We start from the raw sequence: 22,334 nt of genomic DNA, 5'->3' as shown, positions 1-22,334 counted from the left end.
TAAGTGAGAGGGATATTGAGGCTGACATTTATTTCCTTTAGAACAATACCAGTTGCCTGGCTGTCTTGCTGATCCTCATGCACACACGTTTAAAACTGAAGACTGATTGGATTAGCTACATGCTTATTTCAGATGTGTGATTCAGACACTACAGATGACTGAAAGATTAGTAGAACAGCCAGGTAACTGGTATGTATTTTCTTTTGTTTGTTTTTTTAAATGTACCTTATTAGTTTTATAGCAGTTGACATCCATTTGCTAGTAAGTTTGTCACCAGCGTGGCCTTCAAAAATCAATGTTACATGTTGAAAACATATAAAAAGGTGTCAACATGCAAAATGTTCACCCTGTTGCCATTCGCACATTTCTTACCCACGTTACAACCAGAGAAAATAAGTGCTGTTGACTGGTCAAAGGGTGCATTTGGGTTTGTAACTGACAGACGTCTGAGAAAACGAGTGCTGAGTAACTGCTATGGTTTGAAAGGAAACATGGAAGCTTCCATATTGTTCTCACTTCAGGTGTGCTTTAAAGGGAATCGGAAGTGAAAATAAACTTATGATATAATGATTTCTATGTGTAGTACAGCTAAGAAATATAACAATTGTAGCACAGATATGAGTCTCATACTGTTTACAGTTCAGGAAGAGTCAAGACACTTATTTCTAGTTATCTATGCAAAAAAAGGTTATCTGAGCTCTCCGACCAAGCTTGGTTGGCTACAGTGCTGTTTTCTGAAGCACTTATCTCATCCGGTCTCTCATTGTTTCTTGTTTGTTTAATGTTTTACTGCAGGAAAGTTCAAAGGGTCATTAGCTCTGCTCTATTTCATAGTTTAAAATACAGAGTGTAGTTTGTAAACTGTAAATATTATAGAATGATGCAAGGTTATAAAAAACGCTGTGTAACAAAAAATAAAAATATGGTACTAATGTTCTATGAATTACGGTATCCATACTACACATACAATTCTTTATTTTATATAGCTTGGTGTAATTGCCTTCTTAAAACAGAAGGAAATTTGCAATAATTCAGCTATAACTGAACATTTGTGGTTACTCACAATGCACTACCACTAAATAGGCAAATTATCCCTTTCCGCCCTTGTTAAGCCAAGCAAGCATCCAGAACCGCTGGTATATAGCAAGCCTATAGCTTTAAGTTTTACACAGCCATATCAAACCCACATGTAGACAGCCTGTTTCGGACTTTTGATCCTCATCAGTACATGGCAGGGATTGATAAGGCTGTATGAAATAGGGCTTGGACCAGTCCAACAGAGTAACCATGCAGCTCAGGGTGACCCAAACTACTAGGAATGTATAGGGGGATAAAAGGAACCAAAAAGCCCTCCTACTAAAAAAGCAAAGCTTGGTGTAATTGCCTTCTTAAAACAGAAGGAAATTTGCAATAATTCAGCTATAAGTGAACACAATGCACTACCACTAAATATGCAAATTATCCCTTTTCGCCCTTGTTAAGCCAAGCAAGTAGGAGGGCTTTTTGGTTCCTTTTATCCCCCTATACATTCCTTATAGTTTGGGTCACCCTGAGCTGCTTGGTTACTCTGTTATTTTATATAGGGTCACTTCAAGTTGCATATCGGAGCCATTTGCACCAGATCTGGGGCCCGACATTTGTTTTATCTTGCTTGGCAATATTTGTGCCAGAGTCAACAGCAGAGGTTCAGAATGCATATGAGATGGTTTAACAAACAATCTGTATGTATACCGGTAATTATGAGCTATATAGACCATGCTATAATGAAAGACATTCTACATCCTAAGGATGAGGTCAATGAGATGGAAATCATTCAGAGGGGATTCAGGATTTATTGGTCCATTTTCAAGCTGCATAAATTTGGATACAAAATCCTGAATCAAATCAGAATTATTTGCATCACACTGACTATGGCCTCAATTCACTAAGCATATCTCCTGTCTTTAATAACTCTTCTAGAGTTATCACCATGGTGATAAGGCATGTAGTATTCTGGAAACATTTTACCTCAGGCAAACCTAAAGTTAACTCTTCTGTCTTTAAGTTAACTCTTCAATCCTTAAAATAACTCCACAGTTAAATACAAGCTGTTTATTAACTGCGTGTGAAAATAACTACAGAGGAGGTAAATTAACTACAGAGGAGGTAAATTAACTACAGAGGAGGTAAATTAACTACAGAGGAGGTAAATTAACTACAGAGGAGGTAAATTAACTACAGAGGAGGTAAATTAACTACAGAGGAGGTAAATTAACTACAGAGGAGGTAAATTAACTACAGAAGAGGTAACGTAAGGCATGAAGAGATAAAATAACTCTCTCACTATGTGGAGGTAAGTTATCTCTTGCCTTATTATCTCCAGCATGATCTTAGTGAATTGAGGCCTATGTCTATTAACCACTATTACTGAGAAGAGCCCTATGTAAACAGTTAGGTAATAAAACTTTATTGGCACAATATACAGATATTTCAAGTTGTAAGATATTGTCAAGTTTCAAGCTAAATAAGCCCAGTTTGTAAAATCTTTATTGGCAATTGAGGCCGTCTATGCCTTTGATTACGCTAGTTGCCCATTGTCTGATTCCACTATTGCCCATTTTTACACCTGTTCTAAAGCTTCAATGTACTTCCTGTAGTGCACTGCCCAAAACTGAACTAAGAGGCACTCACTATGTTAGTTTCTTATGCTCCTTAAATGTTTAATTAATCTATTTGGGAACTTCCATTCACCTGTTTGTTTATTTACATCCCTAAGCTCTTTCTGCCTCTCAGGTGTAGCATACGTCACTGGCAGTATTTCTGAGGACTTTCATTTAAATTTATGTTTTAAATTCCTGAAATCTTATTTGGAGCCCGTCACCTTTCACTAGCTTTGTCATTGATACCCATGTGTCAGTTGGCTCCTCCTCTGCACACACACACACAAAAAAATATTTAGCCAACATACTTTATGGCATTTACAATGCCTTCAATAGACTACCCTGTCTGCCAGCCTGATGATCATGTTCCCTACCACCAGCACCAGTTTGGCCTGTTCTGCCCTGGCATTCCCATCAGTCATTTCCTGGCCGCTATAGTACATATGCTGCTGCAGCAACAATGCCAAAAATCAGCACCCTATTATCATGCAAAAAGGTAAATGTATTAGGGTGTGCAAAGTCAAGACTTGCCTAATTTATACTTTACCTCCTATACCTTCTTCTAACCAAGACCATTCCAGCAACCTGTGCATCTTGCTCCTGTTGTGGCCTGCCTTTTTAATGGCCTCAGCAACCACCTGTTTGGTGAGCACCAAGCTCCACATTATCAGTGGCAATGCTATTCAGCATTGTGAACTGCTCCATTAGATCACAGACCTTGGCTTTTAAAACTGCTACACGCACACATCCAGGGCAAAAGTACACATCCTTGAAAGGCTGCTCCAAGCACACATACTGTACATTGCACAAGATTAACATTGTACCACATTTTTGAATATTAAGACAATAATGGACTTAAATGGGGAAGCATTAAGAAGCAATAAGTAAAAAGTGGCTGAATGAATAAAATACAGTTATGTTCATAATTATTCAACCCCCACTGAAATTGAGTGTTTTGACCAGTTTGACATTGACTTTGCCCATGAAGAATGGGTTAAGATACCCGTAGATCGCTGCAAGTACTAAGAATGAATGTCACTTGGAGGTTGAATAAAACTGATAATTATGTGCGCACAGAAAATACATTTGTGGTCATTTCATTATAAATGTTATGTTATATTTGTCTGACTTACAAGTGCCTCTTTGATTTAATTGTAAACAAGATGACTGAAATGATCAAAATCAACGTCACACTGGCCAAAACACTCAATTTCAGTGGGGGTTGAATAATTTTGAACACAACTGTAGATGTGTTTAGGCCTCCAACTGGCTTATACATTAACTAGGATAAGCCTATTCTTAGATTTCATATCCCATAACTCTTAATAAATGACCCAAATCTTAAATTAAAGGTGGTGGGATAAGAAACGTAAACCGAGGATTTTAATATAAATTCTCTAATACATATAAAATAAAAAGTTGTTACATAGTTAGTTTGGTTGTAAAAAGAAATTTGTCTATCAAGTCCAACCAGAAAAACATCAAGTCCAACCAGGAAAAGATTAATTGAATGACTCTACTTCTATTGGTCACTGGAATAACTAACCTTATAAGAACAATATTATAACCTTAAATCATCTAGGTCATTAAACTTTCTTTCTATATCTCCTATTATTATTTTTACATCTTGATTTCATTACATCTTGATTTAATGTGTCAGAATTCTATAGCCAGATTAGGTATATTTTGCACAGATCAAGCCCATTAACACTACTGGTCCCTACCACAAATGTGTATTCTCATGTCTTGTTGTATTAATCATGTTCTGTTGTACTACTCTTGCTCTGTTGTACTACTCTTGTCTGTTTTTGACTCTTTCTATGCCATCAATGTGCCAAATCCAATTCCGGGCACGGCTCACCCGTGCTTGGCGAAATAAAGGAATTCTGATTCTGATTGCTCTTTATAAGACTTTTCGACTCAACTTTCATGTAGCCAGCCAGCCGAGATATATTTTCTTGAGTGAACTTTGAGGCGCCTGCGTCAAAGTATGAAAAAATGATGGCAGCATATGTATAAAAGCAGGCTGTTTGCATATTTAGAGTTCCTGGTCACATAAAAAGGCCAGTAATTATGATACATAAACATGCTAAGCGGATAGGCTTGAAATGAATGAGGTGCTGAATCGCAAAGATGAGCTTGCTGAAATGCCTCTGTGGGGCAATATGTCTCTGTGAAGCACAGTTATAACACAGCATGGCGGGCGGATGGTTCAGGAACAGCCTTATCAGTCCGCCGACAGTGCGTACACACACACTACTGTCTGCTGAAAGTCCGCCCAGCGGGAGGTGCCGACGGACGCGTCGTTGGCTGCTGTAGTGCGTGTGTACGCACCTTTACTCTCAGCTACAAAGCTCCCCAAAACCTAGCTCCTTCCATCTAAATAAACTTGTTTCCAGATACCAACCTACACGCATTCTCTCTCGACTAACAATATTCCCCTGTATTCTTCTAAAATCACCTCTTTTCATACCAGCTTACAAGACTTCTCTCAGTCCTCTCCCCTCCTCTGGAATACTCTCCCTCAACACATCCGTCACTCACTCACACTCTTTTTAAGCGCAATAGGAAAACTCACCTCTTCAGGCAAGCATACTCTCCTACCTAGGACACTTTGGCCACTGACCACCATTTTTACCATCTCATACACAGCTCCCCTTTACCTACTGCCCTATCCCTCAAACCATCATGCTAGGTACACACGATGAGATTTTCTGGCAGATTTACTGTCAGATCAATTATTTACAACAGGTATGATCTGATTTCCAATTTATTTTCCGTTCACTCCTATGGAAAATTAATCGAAAATCAGATTGGACATCTTGGAAATCGATTTGACAGTGAATCTGCCAGATATCATTGTGTGTACCTAGCATTAGACTGTGAGGCCTTTTGGCCAAGGTTCTCTTCCCCATTTGTCTCACAATGCTTTGTAATACATGTGCATACTTCACACTCCTATGTAAAAATCTGCAGATGATTTATTCACGGCACCAGCGGTAATCCACCACTGTCTTGTATTAACACCCCAAAACACACACACACACACACACACACACACACACACACACACACACACACACACACACACACACACACACACACACACACACACACACACACACACACACACACACACACACACACACACACACACACACACACACACACACACACACACACACACACACACACACACACACACACACACACACACACACACACACACACACACACACACACACACACCTTTCTTATCTTGTACAGTTTCACAATGTTTTAAGTTTATTCATAAATGTAATAAATTCAACAATTTTGTGTTCCAATCTTTTATTTATATGCAGAGTGTCTACCAGGCTTTTATTCTGATATATTTCGGAGTTATTGGAGGCCTAAAATTCTTGAAAAAAACTGTACCGCTTTTAGACCCATAAATCCAGACAGAAATGCACTGCCAGGGAGGTTAACTGTTCTATTGTTGATTTTGTATGGTTACACCCTGTATGCTGTTGTGCAGCTCCACAAAAGAGGTTGGTGCTATATACATAAGTAATAATAATAGCTTTAAACATTCTCTTTAGCTGTCTCACTCATTTTAAACCCTTTAACTGTCCTTGATGAAGGGGGATCTTCCTATACCTGTCACAGAGCCATTGCCATCCCAACTCTCACCATGACTTTCAAAAGGTCATGATGTATCAGCCACTAATATCTTTAAGGATTAAAACCTAATGTGCTTCTTCTCAAGTAACATCAATTCTCTACAGGATCCCTGTGGGGCACCAGGCTGCAAATGAATGACTAAGATTAAAGTGGATCCGAGATCAACTTTGACTCATTGCATAATTGTGTTCCTTTCCTATTGTTTATAGGGCATTCTTCAAGCCAAATAGTTTTTGTTTTAATACTTAATTCCCTATAAACTAAACAAGCCTCGCCCACCCACAGATTTTCAGAGAGCCTTGGCATTTTCAGACAGTAGCAAGGGCTCATGGGAGCTCAGTTTGGGCAGGAGGAGGGGGAGGTATTACTAGCCAGAGATTTCAGAGGCAGAGGGGAGTAGGGAGGAGGAAAGGGGACTAGGCTTTTTTGCTCAAGATGCTGATAAGCTTGCCTCTGTGTAATGTTTACAAACAACATGGCTGCTGTCATTGTATCACAGGAAGAAATAATCATATTCTATTGAAGCTGTTTGCAGCTAAATTTGCTGTGTAAACTATCTACACTTTAGATAAGATATAGACAAGTTACTTGTTATCGTTAGTTTTTCATCCCGGTTCCGATTTAAAGGAGTGGAAGGGATGAATATATAATGAATGGAGACAAAAGAAAAGCTTGTTGGCAGATAGTGGTTAAGCTGGTCCTGTCCCTTGGAAATGTCAAGATCATAAAGACATTGAGACCTCCAAAAAAGGTGCAGCACCAACAAATATGAATATTTTGTCCACTTTTACAGTTAAGTAGGAATAGTGCCCATTAAGGAATGCCTTGAAGGAAGCTTACATTCTAGGATATCTAATTCTATTTCCAAAACCAAAAATGACTTACTGTGACAGGTAAGGTTTTAGTGTGAGGCATATGGGGAGGGAAGTTGTTGGGGTCAGTCATCAGGGAGGGAGGTGGTTAGGTTCAGGAATTGTAAGAGAGAGAGGGCTCTGTGAGAGTAAGGTTAAGTTAGGCTATAGCAAAATAGCCCCTGATGAGTCACATTGCTGATGAAACCGGTAGGGCAGAGCTTGGGGAGTTGCACTGGACGTGTACGAGGAAGTGAGCTGATGGTAGCTGGTACAAGCCGTAGTTGATATGCTGTTTTAGAAGATAATTTTATGTATTTGCATTGGTTTTAGTGCTGTTTAGTGCTGTTAACTATTAAAGATAGTTTTACACATGAGAGTACCCTTCTATTTGAGGTCTCTGGATGGTTTTTAAAAGGAGCAACAACAGTGGATGCGGCGGCAGCCCCAGGACCGCATAATTTGCAAGTTTTGATGCATATACATCTGCACTCCGATATGCTGTCTTCCTAAATTTAAAGGTGTCAGTGTGCTGAAAGGAAGATAATAGTATTTGGACTGTCATTTTTACTCTAACCGTGAGCACTGGGCGTTAAGCATTGGAACTTATAGCAAAAAGCAGCGGCTGGATAGTGTAATGGTTAAGGGCTCTGCCTCTGACGTAGGAGACCTGGGTCTCGGTTCTTACTATTCAGTAAGGGCTAGTTCACACTTGCTTTAAAAACGTATCCGTAGCTACGTTTTTTGTCCCGGACAAAAAACTGAGCCACAGATACTAATGTTAAAAATAGGAACAGTACACACTCAAGTTAAAAACGTATCTGCGTGCGACCCGCGGAATAAGTTTTTAAACCCGGAACGCAGAGTCCGGACTTGCAGCATTTTTCACGGACCCGTATACACGTACGGGTAGTGAAAATCAATGGAGAAATGGGCCTCCCTCTTCACTGACATTTTGAGACACTGGAAACGGATCAGTTTCCAGTGTCCCTTGGTGAAGGATGGGGCCACCATGCTGGAGGGGGTAGCAGCCAGGACGGGGGGGCTGCGGGGAAAGCGGCGGCCAGGGGGGGTCACACCCCCCCTCGCTCACCTGGGTGCCCCCCGTCCCCGCTCGCCCATAATGTAATAAATTGTACTTAAGGAGGTCCGGCGAGCCAGGCACTTCCGCCCACACCGCTCGAGTCACTTCCTGCGATGCCGCCTACTGAAATACAGAGGGCGGCAATGCAGGAAGTGACTCGAGCGGTGTGGGCGGAAGTGCCCGGCTCGCCGAACTTCCTCCTTAGGTACAATTTATTACATTATGTGCGAGCTGGAGGGGGAGCGGGGACGGGGGGCACCCAGGTGAGCAAGGGAGGGGGGGTGTGACCTCCCTGGCCGCCGCTTTCCCCGCAGCCCCCCCGTCCTGGCTGCTACCCCCTCTAGCAAAAAAAAAAAAAAAAAAAAAAGAACACGCAAACGGATCCAGAACGTATGCTGCAAAACAGGCAGCACGGATCCGTTTGCGTTCCGGTTTTTGACAATCGGAGCCCGGACCGCGGATGCGTCCCGCACCCGGAGCTAGTGTGGCCCTAGCCTAAGCCAGCACCTATTCAGTAAGGAGTTCTTTGAGCAAGACTCCCTAACACTGCTACTGCCTGAGTGCACTCTAGTGGCTGTCTCGCAAGCACTTTGAGTCCGACAGGAGAAAAGCATATACGAAAAAAGGAATTAAAATATCAGTAAAAATTACTGATATTTTACTATTCGAATAACCCCTACTGAACTATCGTAGAATATGGGTAATATACCGATATTCTACTTGCAGCTAAATCCAGTGCCCACATTCATGGCACCCATTTTAAATGTACACATTGACAATACCTTTGATTCTTTTTTACTGACCGAGCAGCCTCGAAATATATACTAGGTCTTACTTTAAAGAGGAACTCCAGTAAAAATAATGTAATAAAAAAAGTGCTTAATTTTTACAATAATTATGTATAAATGATTTAGTCAGTGTTTGCCCATTGTAAAATATTTTAAATCCCTGATTTATATTCTGACATTTATTACATGGTGACATTTTTTCTGCTAGCAAGTGATGTAGCTGCTGCTTGCTGTTTTGGCAGTTGGAAACAGCTATAAACAGCTATTTCCCACAATGTAACAGGGTTCACAGACAGGAAACTGCCAGAAGTACCTCGGTACTCATAGCTTCTTGTGGGAGGGGTTTCACCACAATATCAGTCATACAGCGCCCCCTGATGGTCTGTTTGTGAAAAGGAATATATTTCTCATGTAAAAGGGGGTATCAGCTACTGATTGGGATAAGGTTCAAATCTTGGTCGGAGTTTCTCTTTAAGAGGATGTCCTACTTTCGGGGAAACACGGTAGGTAGCACCAACTGCCATTATCTATAAACACACCCACTAACAATGTGCACAAAGGGAGATGTTGCTTGCTTGGCAGTTGGAAAAGTCGTTATTTCCTACAAACTTTCAGGACCATGGTCAAGATATCACACTGTGGAAGGGATTGCACCACAATTTCAGCCACACAGGTAAAAATTTCTCATGGGAAAGGGGCATCAGCTACTGATTGGAATGAAGTTCAATCCTTGGTTAAAGTTCCTCTTTAACGTTAACTTATTTGAAGGCAACGTAACAAAGAAAAAAAAACAAATATGGCCCAGTTGGCCATGTCCCAGTAAAGACATTGGCCATAATTCACCAAGATCGTACTAGTGATAATAAGGCACGTGAAAACTTATCACCACACATCAATCAGTATTTTAAGTGTTAATTCACTAAAGAAGCTTGCCTTATTAACATGTAGTGATAAGCTTTTACAGCGAAAGTGTTGTCTTATCACTCCAGTCCTTAAATTATCATCTCCGTAGTTATTCTCACATGCAGTAGATAAAGAGGGGAGGAACACATGCAGGCATGAATGTAGCTCCACCTCTCCTGCTGCCAGGACGATTACTCCTGCTGCTAGGAAAGGAGAGAAAGAGGCTGCGGGGTGTGTGTGTGTGTGTGTGTGTGGGTGTGTGTGTGTGTGTGTGTGTGTGTGTGTGTGTGTGTGTGTGTGTGTGTGTGTGTGTGTGTGTGTGTGTGTGTGTGTGTGTGTGTGTGTGTGTGTGTGTGTGTGTGTGTGTGTGTGTAATACACACACACACACACACCCCATCTCTCTTTCCCATTCTCTCTGTGTGCCTGCAGTGTATAGAATAAAAAATGAGGATTGGCTCCTGGGTGCATACAAAAAACTCCTATTTATTAATCCAAAACACACACATATACAAATATATCTGAAAAACACTAAATTAAACCTTACAAACCTGGTTGTAATGACGGTGGAACAGTACCTATACATGTGTCATAGAATCTTGAGCAATAGGGAGTGTTACCGTCGGGTCTCCCCATCCAGGGTCATTGAGAACCAGCGGGCACTATTTTCATTGATTGATGAGGCGGCTGGGCTTGGAACCATTGATGCTAACGTGGGAAGATATCTAAAAATTGATGATCCAATTACTCCCACGTTTTTTGCATTACCCAAGGTTCATAAATGTTTACACAAACCACCAGGTGCCCGATTGTATCGGGCTGTGGTGCTTTAACTGAAAATATTAGTAGGTATGTAGATTATTTTTTGCAGCCGCATGTTCATAGATTACCCTCATATGTGAAGGATACAACACATTTGTTGACCATTCTGGAGGGTTTGCAGTTGCCCCCTGGTTCTCTCTTAGTGGCCTTGGATGTGGAGGCCCTATAATCAAGTATACCACAGGCAAGGGGAGTTGAGGCAGTGAGTAGGTTTTTGTCAGAGATGGATATTAGGGAGGAGGGTCACAATCGGTTCCTTGTGGATTTGTTATCCTTCATTCTCGAGAATAACGTTTTTATGTTTGATGGGTGCCATTACCTCCAGGTGCAGGGCGCGGCGATGGGCACCACCTGTGCGCCCTCGCTGGTGAACCTGTACCTGGGGGAGTGGGAACGCCATATTTTTGGGGATGATTCTTTGGTCATGTACCTGTGCCACATTGTTTCGTGGCACAGGTACATTGACAATATCTTGATTTTCTGGACTGGGGGGATGGAGTTGTTAGAGGATTTTGTTGTGACATTGAACAATAATACATATAATTTGAGATTTACAATGACTTGCGATTCTGCCACTGTACCATTCTTGGATCTAAAAATCAATTTGGATGCGGAGGGTTACATTTGCACACAGTTATACCGCAAGGAAACTGCTACGAACTCCTTCCTGAGAGCCGACAGTCGACATCCCCAACATACCGTACGAGGAATTCCGACGGGTCAATACCTAAGAATACGTCGTAATTGTTCTACTGAAAAGGACTTTGAAAGGGAGGCTAAGATTTTGCGCTCTCGATTTCGGGAGAGAGGATATAAAGACAAATGGTTAAAAAAGGCATATAAAAGGGCAAAAAGCACTACACGTACGGATTTATTGCTACCAAAAAATGATGTGACCAATATGAGTGAATGTCTTCACCATTCCGCCGGATCACAGGAAGGAGTTCGTCTGATCACCCGTTTTAATAATCAGGAATCTGCTATTCAGAGAATCCTGCATAAACACTGGCAAGTGCTTATTAGCGACCCATCAGTCAGAGGACTGATATCAGATAAACCTAAGATCACCTACCGACGTGCAAGAACTCTGAGAGATTTAATGACAAATAGCCATTTTGAACGTAAATTGAGGTCCAAGCATTGCAGTGTAGTGGGCACATATAGCTGTGGGGGCTGTGCCTACTGTAGATATTTGGAGGTGGGATCGGAAATTGTACTCACTGGTGGACGTAGATGGAAATTGAGACATTTCGTTAACTGTAATACTAAAGCTGTAATTTATCTTCTTACATGTATATGTGGGTGTTTTTACATTGGAAAGACATACCGCGAATTTAAGGAACGTATTAAAGAACATACTGCCGATATTAGGGGGTGCAATTTCAAGTCATCTATATCCCGGCATGTTAACTTAGCACGCGGCGGCAATGTGGATTGTGTCCGCTTTGTAGGATTGGATAGGATTCACCCCCATATCAGGGGAGGTGATATTGATCGACAGTTGCTTCAGCGGGAACTAAGGTGGATTTTTGAATTAAATGCCACTCAGGGAAAGGGTTTAAATGATGCAGTGCATTACGCAGTATTTTTGCCCCCCTGTTGATTTAGACATACCCCAACCCTCTTTTCTTGCCTCTCTTTCTCCCTCCCCTTTGCCTCTGTTCCTGCCTGATCGCTTTCCTGCCCCCCTTTTTTGGCAGTTGTGGTGATACGATGTTCTCCCCTTTTGTTTGATCTGAGCATGTCAGTAGTGGTGCTTTATTACACCCTACTATATTTAGGAATATGAGTAGTTTTTTACTTATGTAATATATATACAGTGTGTGGGATGCACCTTTCTCACCCTTTTATAAGTATTGATTTTGATTTTTGCATGCCGCTTTTGCGCACATATGTGCACATGTATCTATATATGTATATGTGCGTTTTTTATGTGGCGTGCGCTACAGGAGGATTGATGTTATGTTTGGTTGAGGTCCCCCCCTTTTTTTGATGCCCTATTGCTCCTTTGGTTTCTCCCCTCTGCTGAGCATCAATCACGCCCAGCAGCGGCATTATGCCATCAGTTGCTGGGCGTTTGGCCTGACAGCCTCTGAGTTCCGCCCCAGGGCGGTTTCCGAGATCCCCAGTTCTGTGAGCAGCGGGCGGTAGTTGTCATGGTGGGCGGACTTATTGGACGCTGCCTTGACACATAGGACGTCTTGTATCCGCTTCCCATCTGATTGGTGCAAGGGAGACCCGGATATGACGTCGCGCACCGCCTGCGGACTTACTGATTGGCTGCTTGTACAGGGGAGACGGGGAGGAGGGCTGCTTCGGCGGCATAAGACGGATACGGCGTTACACATGGAGGAACTTATCTTTTGCGCTATCACCTGAGGAGGCTGACGGAGCGGTCAGCGAAACATGTCGTGAATTGTGGCGTTGTGTCATTTATTCATCACTCTCTATGACCCATACCGCTAAGGACTGGTAACTATAGATGATTGAATTGCTGGATACAACTACCCTAAGTGCTATGAACTATATGCAGAGCCTGTATGACCTATATGGAAATGATCTATATGGAAATGATGCTTGGCAAATACACTACTCAGCATGTTCTACTTTGATCTAATCTCCTTGAAAGAGTTTTGTGGAACCTGGTGATATTAACTGCTTGTACTCCTCTTCCAATCTGCGAGTGGGATTGTGGAATATATAGAGGAATTCAGAGATCGCTTGTCTGGATGACAGTACTGCCTCTTTGAAACTGCTGGAGATCTGGAGTCATTCGTTGATCCTTGTTATCTTGCTGGGCTTCACTACTCAATATCAACTAATGCTAAGCATGTCAGCTGCTGCTAACATTTGTGGATCTCTCTACGCTCTGCTTTGCTGCTGCTAATGTTCACTCAGCCTTGTGGGAATGTGCAATAACAATCTGCTGCTATTATGTTTTTTCTGCTGTTTTTTCAACTAACTATCTTTTATAAATATACCAGCATTAGTGACTTTGCGGTTTTTTGGAGGACTGCAGCCTCCGTTAGGTCATAAAGTGTGTTGAATGACACATTTTTATCTGTGAGTTGTAAGGTTTAATTTAGTGATTTTCAGATATATTTGTATATGTGTGTGTTTTGGATTAATAAATAGGAGTTTTTTGTATGCACCCAAGAGCCAATCCTCATTTTTTATTATTCTATATTCAACTTCGTTGGCATGGTGCATACTTAAAACATGTTCTAAGTTTAGGTTTATTGATTGGGTTTATTAACTGTATGATTTGACTCTTTTCTCCGCGGATCCCCGGTCTGTGCAATATTGGAATGCCTGCAGTGTATATTTCTCTCTATACAGAGTACCATTCTGCATAAACTAGTAATAAATAAAGCAGACAGCTCAGAATGCTTCACTTTTGCAGTCAGTTTGCAATAACACTCCACTTAATGACAGCTCGGGTCTGGTGATAATTCCTCACACACTTTACAGTTGCAATCAGTTGCATCTCCCTCTGTGAATTAACATCCTTTAGAATTCTGTCGTTATTTTAAAGATTGAAACCTTAACTTAAGGACAGAATCCTTTTAAGGTTTGTATAAGTTAAATTGTTTAGTGAATACTACATGCTTTATCACCATGGTGATAAAAGTAAAATCAGCACAGAATCGTTATTATAGACAGGAGATGAGCTTAGTTAATTGTGGCCAATGTTCAATATACTGAAATAAAACTATTTAGATGATCATAAAAAAAATTATTGCTGGGCTTGCCTACTGCTACTACTGTTCCTGCTTGCTGACAGCCTTACTGTATTCAGTAAAGCGAAAAACAGCTGATTTTACTAAACCTCTTGTAAAAAATCATTTCACTATGGCCATTACTGCATGGAAAATTAGAATAAGTATTATAATGGTAAATTACCGATTTGCATAGTAAATACCTCAATAAATGTCAATTCACAAAGATTAAAGCATTCTGTAAAACAAGTGAGGTGTTCAGTATTTTTCTTCCAGTCTGGAGTGGTCAGTAACTAACAAACGGCCATTCGGTAAAATGGAAAGGCAAAGGAGCCAGCTAATAGGAGGAGCCACCTCATCTAAATACTCATTCAACAACTGGTAACGATGTACTGCAGGCTGGGACATCAGAAAATAAACAAAACGTGTTGCAAGAAGCAGGGCACATCCATAGGGGTTTCCCTGTAACCCTTTAGACATGGTCAGGGAAAGACAGATACAAAGAATCAGAGGGATTAGAATAAGAATGCAGATCTAAAGTGGGAACCGGGATGCCTTTTATGTTTTACGCCGTCATAGGACAGCAGCAGGAATGGATCATGCTTTAGGTAGACCACTTGTAACTCTGGTGGCCAGAAGTGGGGGTACATCACCGTAGCAGAACACAGCTTGCTATCGAGACCTACTCCACAGCTGGTAAAACTTCTACTTTTTTTCAAACAGATCTTAGTAAACAGTGATGCATTTTTTTCCCAGTAAATTACCTATTCACATGTGTGCAAACATCTCAGTGAATTTGGGGTCTAAAATACTGAATGCAGTATTTTACCAAGCTATTTTTTACCGAATAGGTCTTAGTGAGTTGAACACATAGTAGTGCGGTGCACGTTAACATGAAAGTACGTTGACTTTTAGGTTACCGTTCACAGTACCGAGGATGTTCACGCACTTTGAGCTGTAACGGGTCCAAAAACAATTTAGCCGACACCGCATGGGATTTACTGTCGGGTTGTGTAACATTGTGGACATGTTTTAACGTAAGCTTCCATGTATGCTGTGTGTCAGTAAAAGCATACATGAAATCATGCTCCTGCACGCACTGTTCAGTGTAAACAGTCCCTAATGGAAGACTGGCTATATAGAGGCAGGGAGTTATTGGATTAGGCAAGATTAGTTCAGCCATTTAGTATTCATAAAGCATTGACATCTTCTGCAGCACTGTACACAGCATATACTGTAGTCTTGTCACTACCTTTCCAGTTTAGGGACTCACAAGCCAATCCCCGTCATAGTCTGAGGCCAACTTTTGGGGAAGCCAATTACATTTTCTGTACATTTTTGGAGTAAGGAAGACAACCCGCACAAGGAGAACATACAAAGTCCATTTAGACAGACCATGTCCTGGCCCATATTTGGGGACCCAGCGCAGCAATGCAAATTCGCTAACCACTACTCCAACATGGCACCCATTTTAACAAATAATGCTCAAGTAAAATATAAAGCCTAGAAAAGGTACTAGTAAATTCACAGATTTTTACAAACCTTGTATACAGAAATCAAAGTCTACGACTAGCGATACAAACCTCCAATATGCCAGTATCTCAGATTATGCACACAAATATGAATGTGTTAGTTTAACTTGCTTATTGTGATAAAAAACAAATATTAGGAATGTAAAGTATTTGAGCAACTCAGCATTTAATATCACAATAATTAAACTGACACTGAAAGCACCGCATGTAGTCTACAACGGATCTCAAAAGTATAACAGTAGCTGAATAAATATAGTATCAACAGAGGTTAGTACTCCCCCTTCCATATGTACTCACCCCGTATGGCCGGGATTTTAGGCCGGGAAAAAAATGCTCGCCCCATTGGTGTTGTCTGAATATCCTTTAAGAAAGCTCAAGGGTTCCCCTTTAAGGCTAAACAGGGGATGTACATAAACCTGTTGAACTCCCCCAAGCAGGGGCAAATATCAGGGAAAAAAAGCCTTGCTTAATATTGCCGAGTACAAAACCCAACTGAGATACTGAGATACACATACACTGGGAATTTAACACCAATGCCGTCCTCTTAACTCTTTCCCCACCCTTCCCCTGCAACAAACAGGATTAACTGAATTCTAGCTGTAATTATCACTACTTCCTTCAGCTGAAACACCAGCTAGATTGAGAATTGAGATTCTGAAATGTGAGGGGAGGACGGCAGCTCTTATAAAACATCTGGGGAGTTGCTGAGATTAATAATGAGTTGAACGCCTTCATGTGAAACCTGCATAGCTCCTGTCTTTTCAGCCACTCCCCACAATGCTTCACATTTCTGTAATACTGTTTCCTCTAACAAACCTCCATTTCTGATCTGCTCCCGGTAACATCTCTAAATATAACTCCGCATTACGATTCACTTCATCTACCGGCTCCTTGCCATTGTCACCACCATTCAAGATAACGGCATTCTCTAGTCCTTTGTAACCCACTTTACAATATCCTATAATAATACATTCTCCCTCTACCTATAATTATGTTCAACAGATTCTACCACTTCATTTAGTAAAGGGCTTAGCCATTTACAGTAAATGCCATTCACTTTCTAAAGATTAAAAGACTAGTTCCATATCACTGAAGTGTGTTTTGGTGCTGCATGTTTGACATAGATGATTTTGATACTGTAGAGTTTGATTTAAGGGACCAATCTGAGCATGATAATGGAGGTCAATGGAAGGAGTTCTGGGTTTAAAGTTGGGACTCAGGTCGGAGTAAGATGTCAGGAGAGGGCACATTTCAGGTGTCCTGCAGGAGCAGGTTAGTTGCCTGCCATGAATATTATTTGACATTTTTCAGTTCTCTTATGTCAACAGGTCTAGTCCTAAAACTCAATTGGAAAAGATGGAATATTCTACCAATATAAATCTATTGCCTTTAAACGAAAAACTCTGTGGTGTAACCATTACCCGCACTGGGCCCAGGGGCATGCAGGGGCCCATAGATGTGCCTGGCAATTCAATGTCAGGGCGAGTGGGCAGACCATTATCAACCTAACAAAAAACAAAACAAAAAAAACACTCAGCCGGCCAGGCAGCGCAGGGATGAACAGGACCCTCCATCCATTCGTATCTCTGGCAGACTAACATCATCATAAGGTGGTGTCACATGAGGGTGCGGGTGCTAATAGACCAAGAAAGAGAAAGTAAGACTGTGGAGGCAGAACGCAAGTACAAGTGACGGTCACGAGTCACAGACAGTGCTGCTTCACCTCCTCCTTCATGGTGTTGTTTTTTCTGCAGGTTGACCATCAAAAGTGTAGCAGTGATGAGAACGAGACAGACATACAAGGGACAGTTAAAGATGGAGAGGCAGGCACACAAGAAGGCAACAATGTGGGGGGAGTGGGAGTGAGGAGGCAATTAAGGGCACTTAAACTGACCCCCAAACTGCTCGAGAATAGGTCAGTGTGTGCATTATGGGTCCTGATACTTTTAAAGACCCCCTGCTGGCTGGGCTGCTCTCTGTTGCGCTGCTCTGCCACCTATTTGTGGCTCCGACTGGAGCCAGGCAAATGGACTCTGCACTCTCTGGTTATCCGTGGTTAGAAGTGTGAATGCACGAATTGCTCCCAGCCACAGCGCAATACACAACCGGGTAGGAGCATTGACAACCAGGGAGCACAGAGCCCCCCGAATGGAGCACCGCAACAGAGGGAAACCCAGCAAACTGAGTCCTATACGTATTAGGACCACATAATGCACACACTGATATATTTGAGCAGTTTGGTGGTCAGTTCATGTGTCCTTTAAGTAAAAAAATAAAAATAAAAATAAATCTATTTATCAGAATGGGGTAGCTGTGGTGAATGACAAAGAATTGCTAGATTAGTGTTGCATAGTGTGGAAGGAGCACTGCACTAGGACAGCACAATCAGACCTAAAGTGACCAGCCCAGGACCATTGTAGCTGTCCACTTGAAGGTTACAGTCGCATGACCCAAATATGGAGGGGAGTTTTGGGGCTATTGAAGGTATGTTATTAGGACAGTTAGAAAAAAATTCATAGTCTTTAACTGAAATGTCCAGGAAGCACATAAGGATGCAATATTTGGGTAAATAACAGAGAGCATTTTGGAAAGGAACACAAAAGCAGCAACACCTGCATATTTTATCCTTTCTGTCTCCAGAGCACCAAACACATCCCTTACGTTTCACAGAACACAAGTTGGCACAAAGGGTTCTCAGTGAGTCACTGCATGTGTAATTTGGGGCCTGCCCTTCCCTCGGTGACATGATCCATACTCTCATTGTATGAGCTATTCTTTCCAAGTACTACACCTTATTTTTACAATGGGGAAGCACATGCTGAAACAGCACACACAACAATCACTCCTTCAGGACTAAAGCAACAAGAAAATCATGGCATTTTCTGTGGAAAATACTTTTGAGGCCCTGTTCACATTTGGTCAGTTGTGTTGCAGAATAAATCTGCATGTCAACTCACTGTCTATACAATTCTATGGGGCTGTTCACAGTACTGTACTGTAATGAATCACGTTATTCTAACTTGTTGCATGAAGCTTTGTATTAAAGTCTATGGTCAGTCTCCATTGCAGTTCAGTCATTATAACACGTGCGTTATGCAACTTCCCACTGTGAATCTAGCCTTAAATACTATATTACAAATCAAAAAACATGATGCGCATGAAGTCATAAAAAACTTAAAAACACTGGCAGGGCTCACACTAGGAGCGTTTCCGGCCTTTTTTCAAGCAGCACAGGCAATAATTTAAAATTACCCACAAAATGCTGGTGCAATTAATCCCTATGAGAAGGTTCATCTCAGCGCGGTTCATGCGCTGTGTATTCAGCAAAGCAGTGCCTGTACCATTTTTGGGGCGTTTTTACTATAATGGAACGTATAGGAAGAGTGATAAACGCTCACAAAACCGCTTTATGCGGCGATTGCGTTCACGTTTTTGATAATAAATACATCGTATTTATTCTTTTCTGGGTCAAAGAGTTCACTTCCTGACTTACGTCAGGGAGTGAATTACAAAACTGCTCTGGAAAAGCGCTTAGAAAAGCGCTTTTACCAGAAACGCAGCACGCAGAGTGCCAGGGGGGGGGGGGGGGGGGGAAGCGCACAAAAACGCAAAACGCTTGCATTTTCGATTTTAGGTGTGAATGAGGCCGCAGAGATTTCATATTTTAATAATGCTTCAGCATGTGACCGTTCTGAAAATGGATTTCTTCATATTTTGAATTCCTCTTTTGTGCAGGTAACATGTCCTCCAGGTGTACTACTTGTTTAAAGAAACGCAGCAAGTTCTGTCCTGGTTTCTAAGTCTACAGTGTTTGTTGCGCTACATTGCTCTCTTGTGGCTGGAAGAAATATAGAATGTCTAGATGAAAAACAGAATCACTCTCGCTTCTGGGCTCGGGAGTGGTGAGAAGTTATTTGTAAGTTATTCCCATAGAGGTTATTAAGTAGCCTAGTTGGTCACCTACAGAGATTATTGGAAGATTTTTCCTTATTTGTATATGGTAATCACAGCTCATGTTAAACTGGTTCATTTTGACTGTGTGGCATATGTGGAGAGAGTTTACATTTGTAGACTATACATTTGTTTATTTTGTACATTTAAATTTGAAAACTTTGAGAGAGAGAGAGAGAGAGAGAGAGAGAGAGAGAGAGAGAGAGAGAGAGAGAGAGAGAGAGAGAGAGAGAGAGAGAGAGAGAGAGAGAGTCAAAATTGGTCATAAAGTGTGATCCGCTCTTCATTTAAGTCACAACAATAGACAATCACAGAACAACTTTAGTGAGAGATATATGGAGGCTGCCATGTTTATTTCCTTTTAAAGGGAACCTGAAGTGAGGAAATTTTTTTTTAAAATATACACATAACGTAGCTGCAAATTAATATTACATACTAACCTCACCGTCAGTTCCTCTCAGAGGCTCACCATTTTCTTCTTACAGTGAACCCTTCCAGTTCTGACAATATTTTGTCAGAACTAAAATATATCAGTTGCTGTCAGTTATATATCAGCAGCTGTCTTTTACAACTGAATGTGCAAGGTAATGTCCATGTTTCCCTATGGCTCAAGTGGGTAATATTACAGTTTAACAGTGTGCTGACCAGGAAGCTGTTATGGGGTGACGGCCATTTTCAAAATGGAGGATGGAGAAATCCATTGATCACAGTGGACAAACGGGACGCAGGAGAGGAGAAAGAGATTGAGTAGTAGACTACACGGGAGGTACGCATGACCTGGGTATGGTTATTTTGACTTTTTATTTTCAGATCAGGTTCTCTTTAAGCAATGCCAGTTATCGGACTATCATTCTGATCCTTTGTCTCCAATACTTGAAGCTTAAGACCCTGAACAAGCATGCAGCAGATGAAGGGTTTCTGACATTTTTGTCAAATCTGACAAGATTAGCTGCATGCTTGTTTCTGGTGTGATTTGGACACTACTGCAGCTAAATGGACCAACAGGGCTGCCAGGCAACTTGTATTGCTTAGAAGGAAAAAAAACATGGCAGCTTCAAAACCTTATCCCAACTGTGAAGTATGGTTTGGGGCTGCTTTGCTGCGCCAGGACCTAGACGGATTGCGGTCATGGAAGGAAAAATGAATTTCTAAGTTTAAGACATTTTGCATGAGAACTTAAAGCCATCTGTCCACCAGCTGAAGCTCAGCAGAAGATGGGTGTTGCAACAGGACACCAACCCAAAGCATAGAAGTAAATCAACAACAGAATGGCTGAAATAGAAGAAGACACGCCTTCTGGAGTGGCCCAGTCAGAGTCCTGACTTGAACCCGATTAAGATGCTGTGACATGACCTCAAGAAACCAATTTACACCAAACATCCCAAGAATATTGCTGAACTGAAACAGTTCTGTGAAGAGGAATGGTGAAGAATTACTCCTGACCATTGTGCACGTCTGATCTGCAACTACAGGAAATGTTTGGTTCAAGTTATTGCTGCCACCAGTTATTAAATCCAAGGGTTCACATAACTTTTCCACCTGCACGGTGAATGTTTACATGGTGTGTTCAATAAAAACATGGAAACATTTATTTATTTGTATGGTATTAGATTAACCACTTCCCAACTGAGGGGTTTTACCCCTTGACCACCAGAGCAATTTTCACATTTCAGCGCTCCTTCCATTCATTCGTCTATAACTTTATCATTACTTATCACAATAAAATGAACTATATCTTGTTTTTTTCGCCACCAATTAGGCTTTCTTTAGGTGGGACATTATGCCAAGAATTATTTTATTCTAAATGTGTTTTAATGGGAAATAGGAAAAAGTGTGGGAAAAAATTTTTATTTTTCAGTTTTCGCCCTTTATAGTTTTTAAATAATGCATGCTACTGTAATTAAAACCCATTAAATGTATTTGCCTATTTGTCCCGGTTATAAAACCGTTTAATTTATGTCCCTATCACAATGTTTGGCGCCAATATTTTAATTGGAAATAAAGGTGCATTTTTTTTTAGTTTTGCGTCCATCCCTAATTACAAGCCCATAGTTTATAAAGTAACAGTCTTATACCCTCTTGACATAAATCTTTAAAAAGTTCAGTCCCTAAAAGTAACTATTTATGTATTTTTTTTTAATTGTAAATTATTTTTTTAATTACAAAAAAAAAAAAAATTGGGGAGTGTGGGAGGTAAGGAGGTAATTTTTTGTGTAACACTAATTTATTTCTATGTAAAATATGTTTAGGGTGTAATTTACTATTTGGCCACAAGATGGCAACAGTAACTTTTTGTTTAATACAACCTGCAAGCGTCCTTCCGGACCCTTGCAGGAAATACTAGGAGGCTGAGAGTTTTTTTTTTTTTTCACAATGCTCGCGC

General features: G+C 41.1%; 1 protein-coding gene across 5 annotated transcripts in view; it reads right to left on the bottom strand.

The window, feature by feature from the left end:
• Positions 1-22,334, bottom strand: part of PHACTR4 (phosphatase and actin regulator 4) — a 111,350-nt gene that overhangs the window by 36,851 nt on the left and 52,165 nt on the right. The window contains exon 1 of one of the 5 annotated variants that reach the window (XM_068269262.1): positions 16,298-16,615. The exons of 3 other annotated variants lie outside the window; for them this stretch is intronic. In XM_068269262.1, coding sequence (XP_068125363.1) covers positions 16,298-16,343 — 46 coding nt within the window. In that variant the 5' untranslated portion in view covers positions 16,344-16,615. Of the gene's footprint in view, positions 1-16,297; positions 16,616-22,334 lie in introns of those variants that run through there. One more of the 5 variants, XM_068269258.1, reaches the window with a different exon arrangement.

This window comes from Hyperolius riggenbachi, chromosome 2 (assembly GCF_040937935.1).
Source record: "Hyperolius riggenbachi isolate aHypRig1 chromosome 2, aHypRig1.pri, whole genome shotgun sequence".
Lineage (NCBI taxonomy): Eukaryota > Metazoa > Chordata > Amphibia > Anura > Hyperoliidae > Hyperolius > Hyperolius riggenbachi.
Note: the sequence above shows the minus strand (reverse complement) of the source record. Positions and strands in the feature narration are given on the sequence as shown.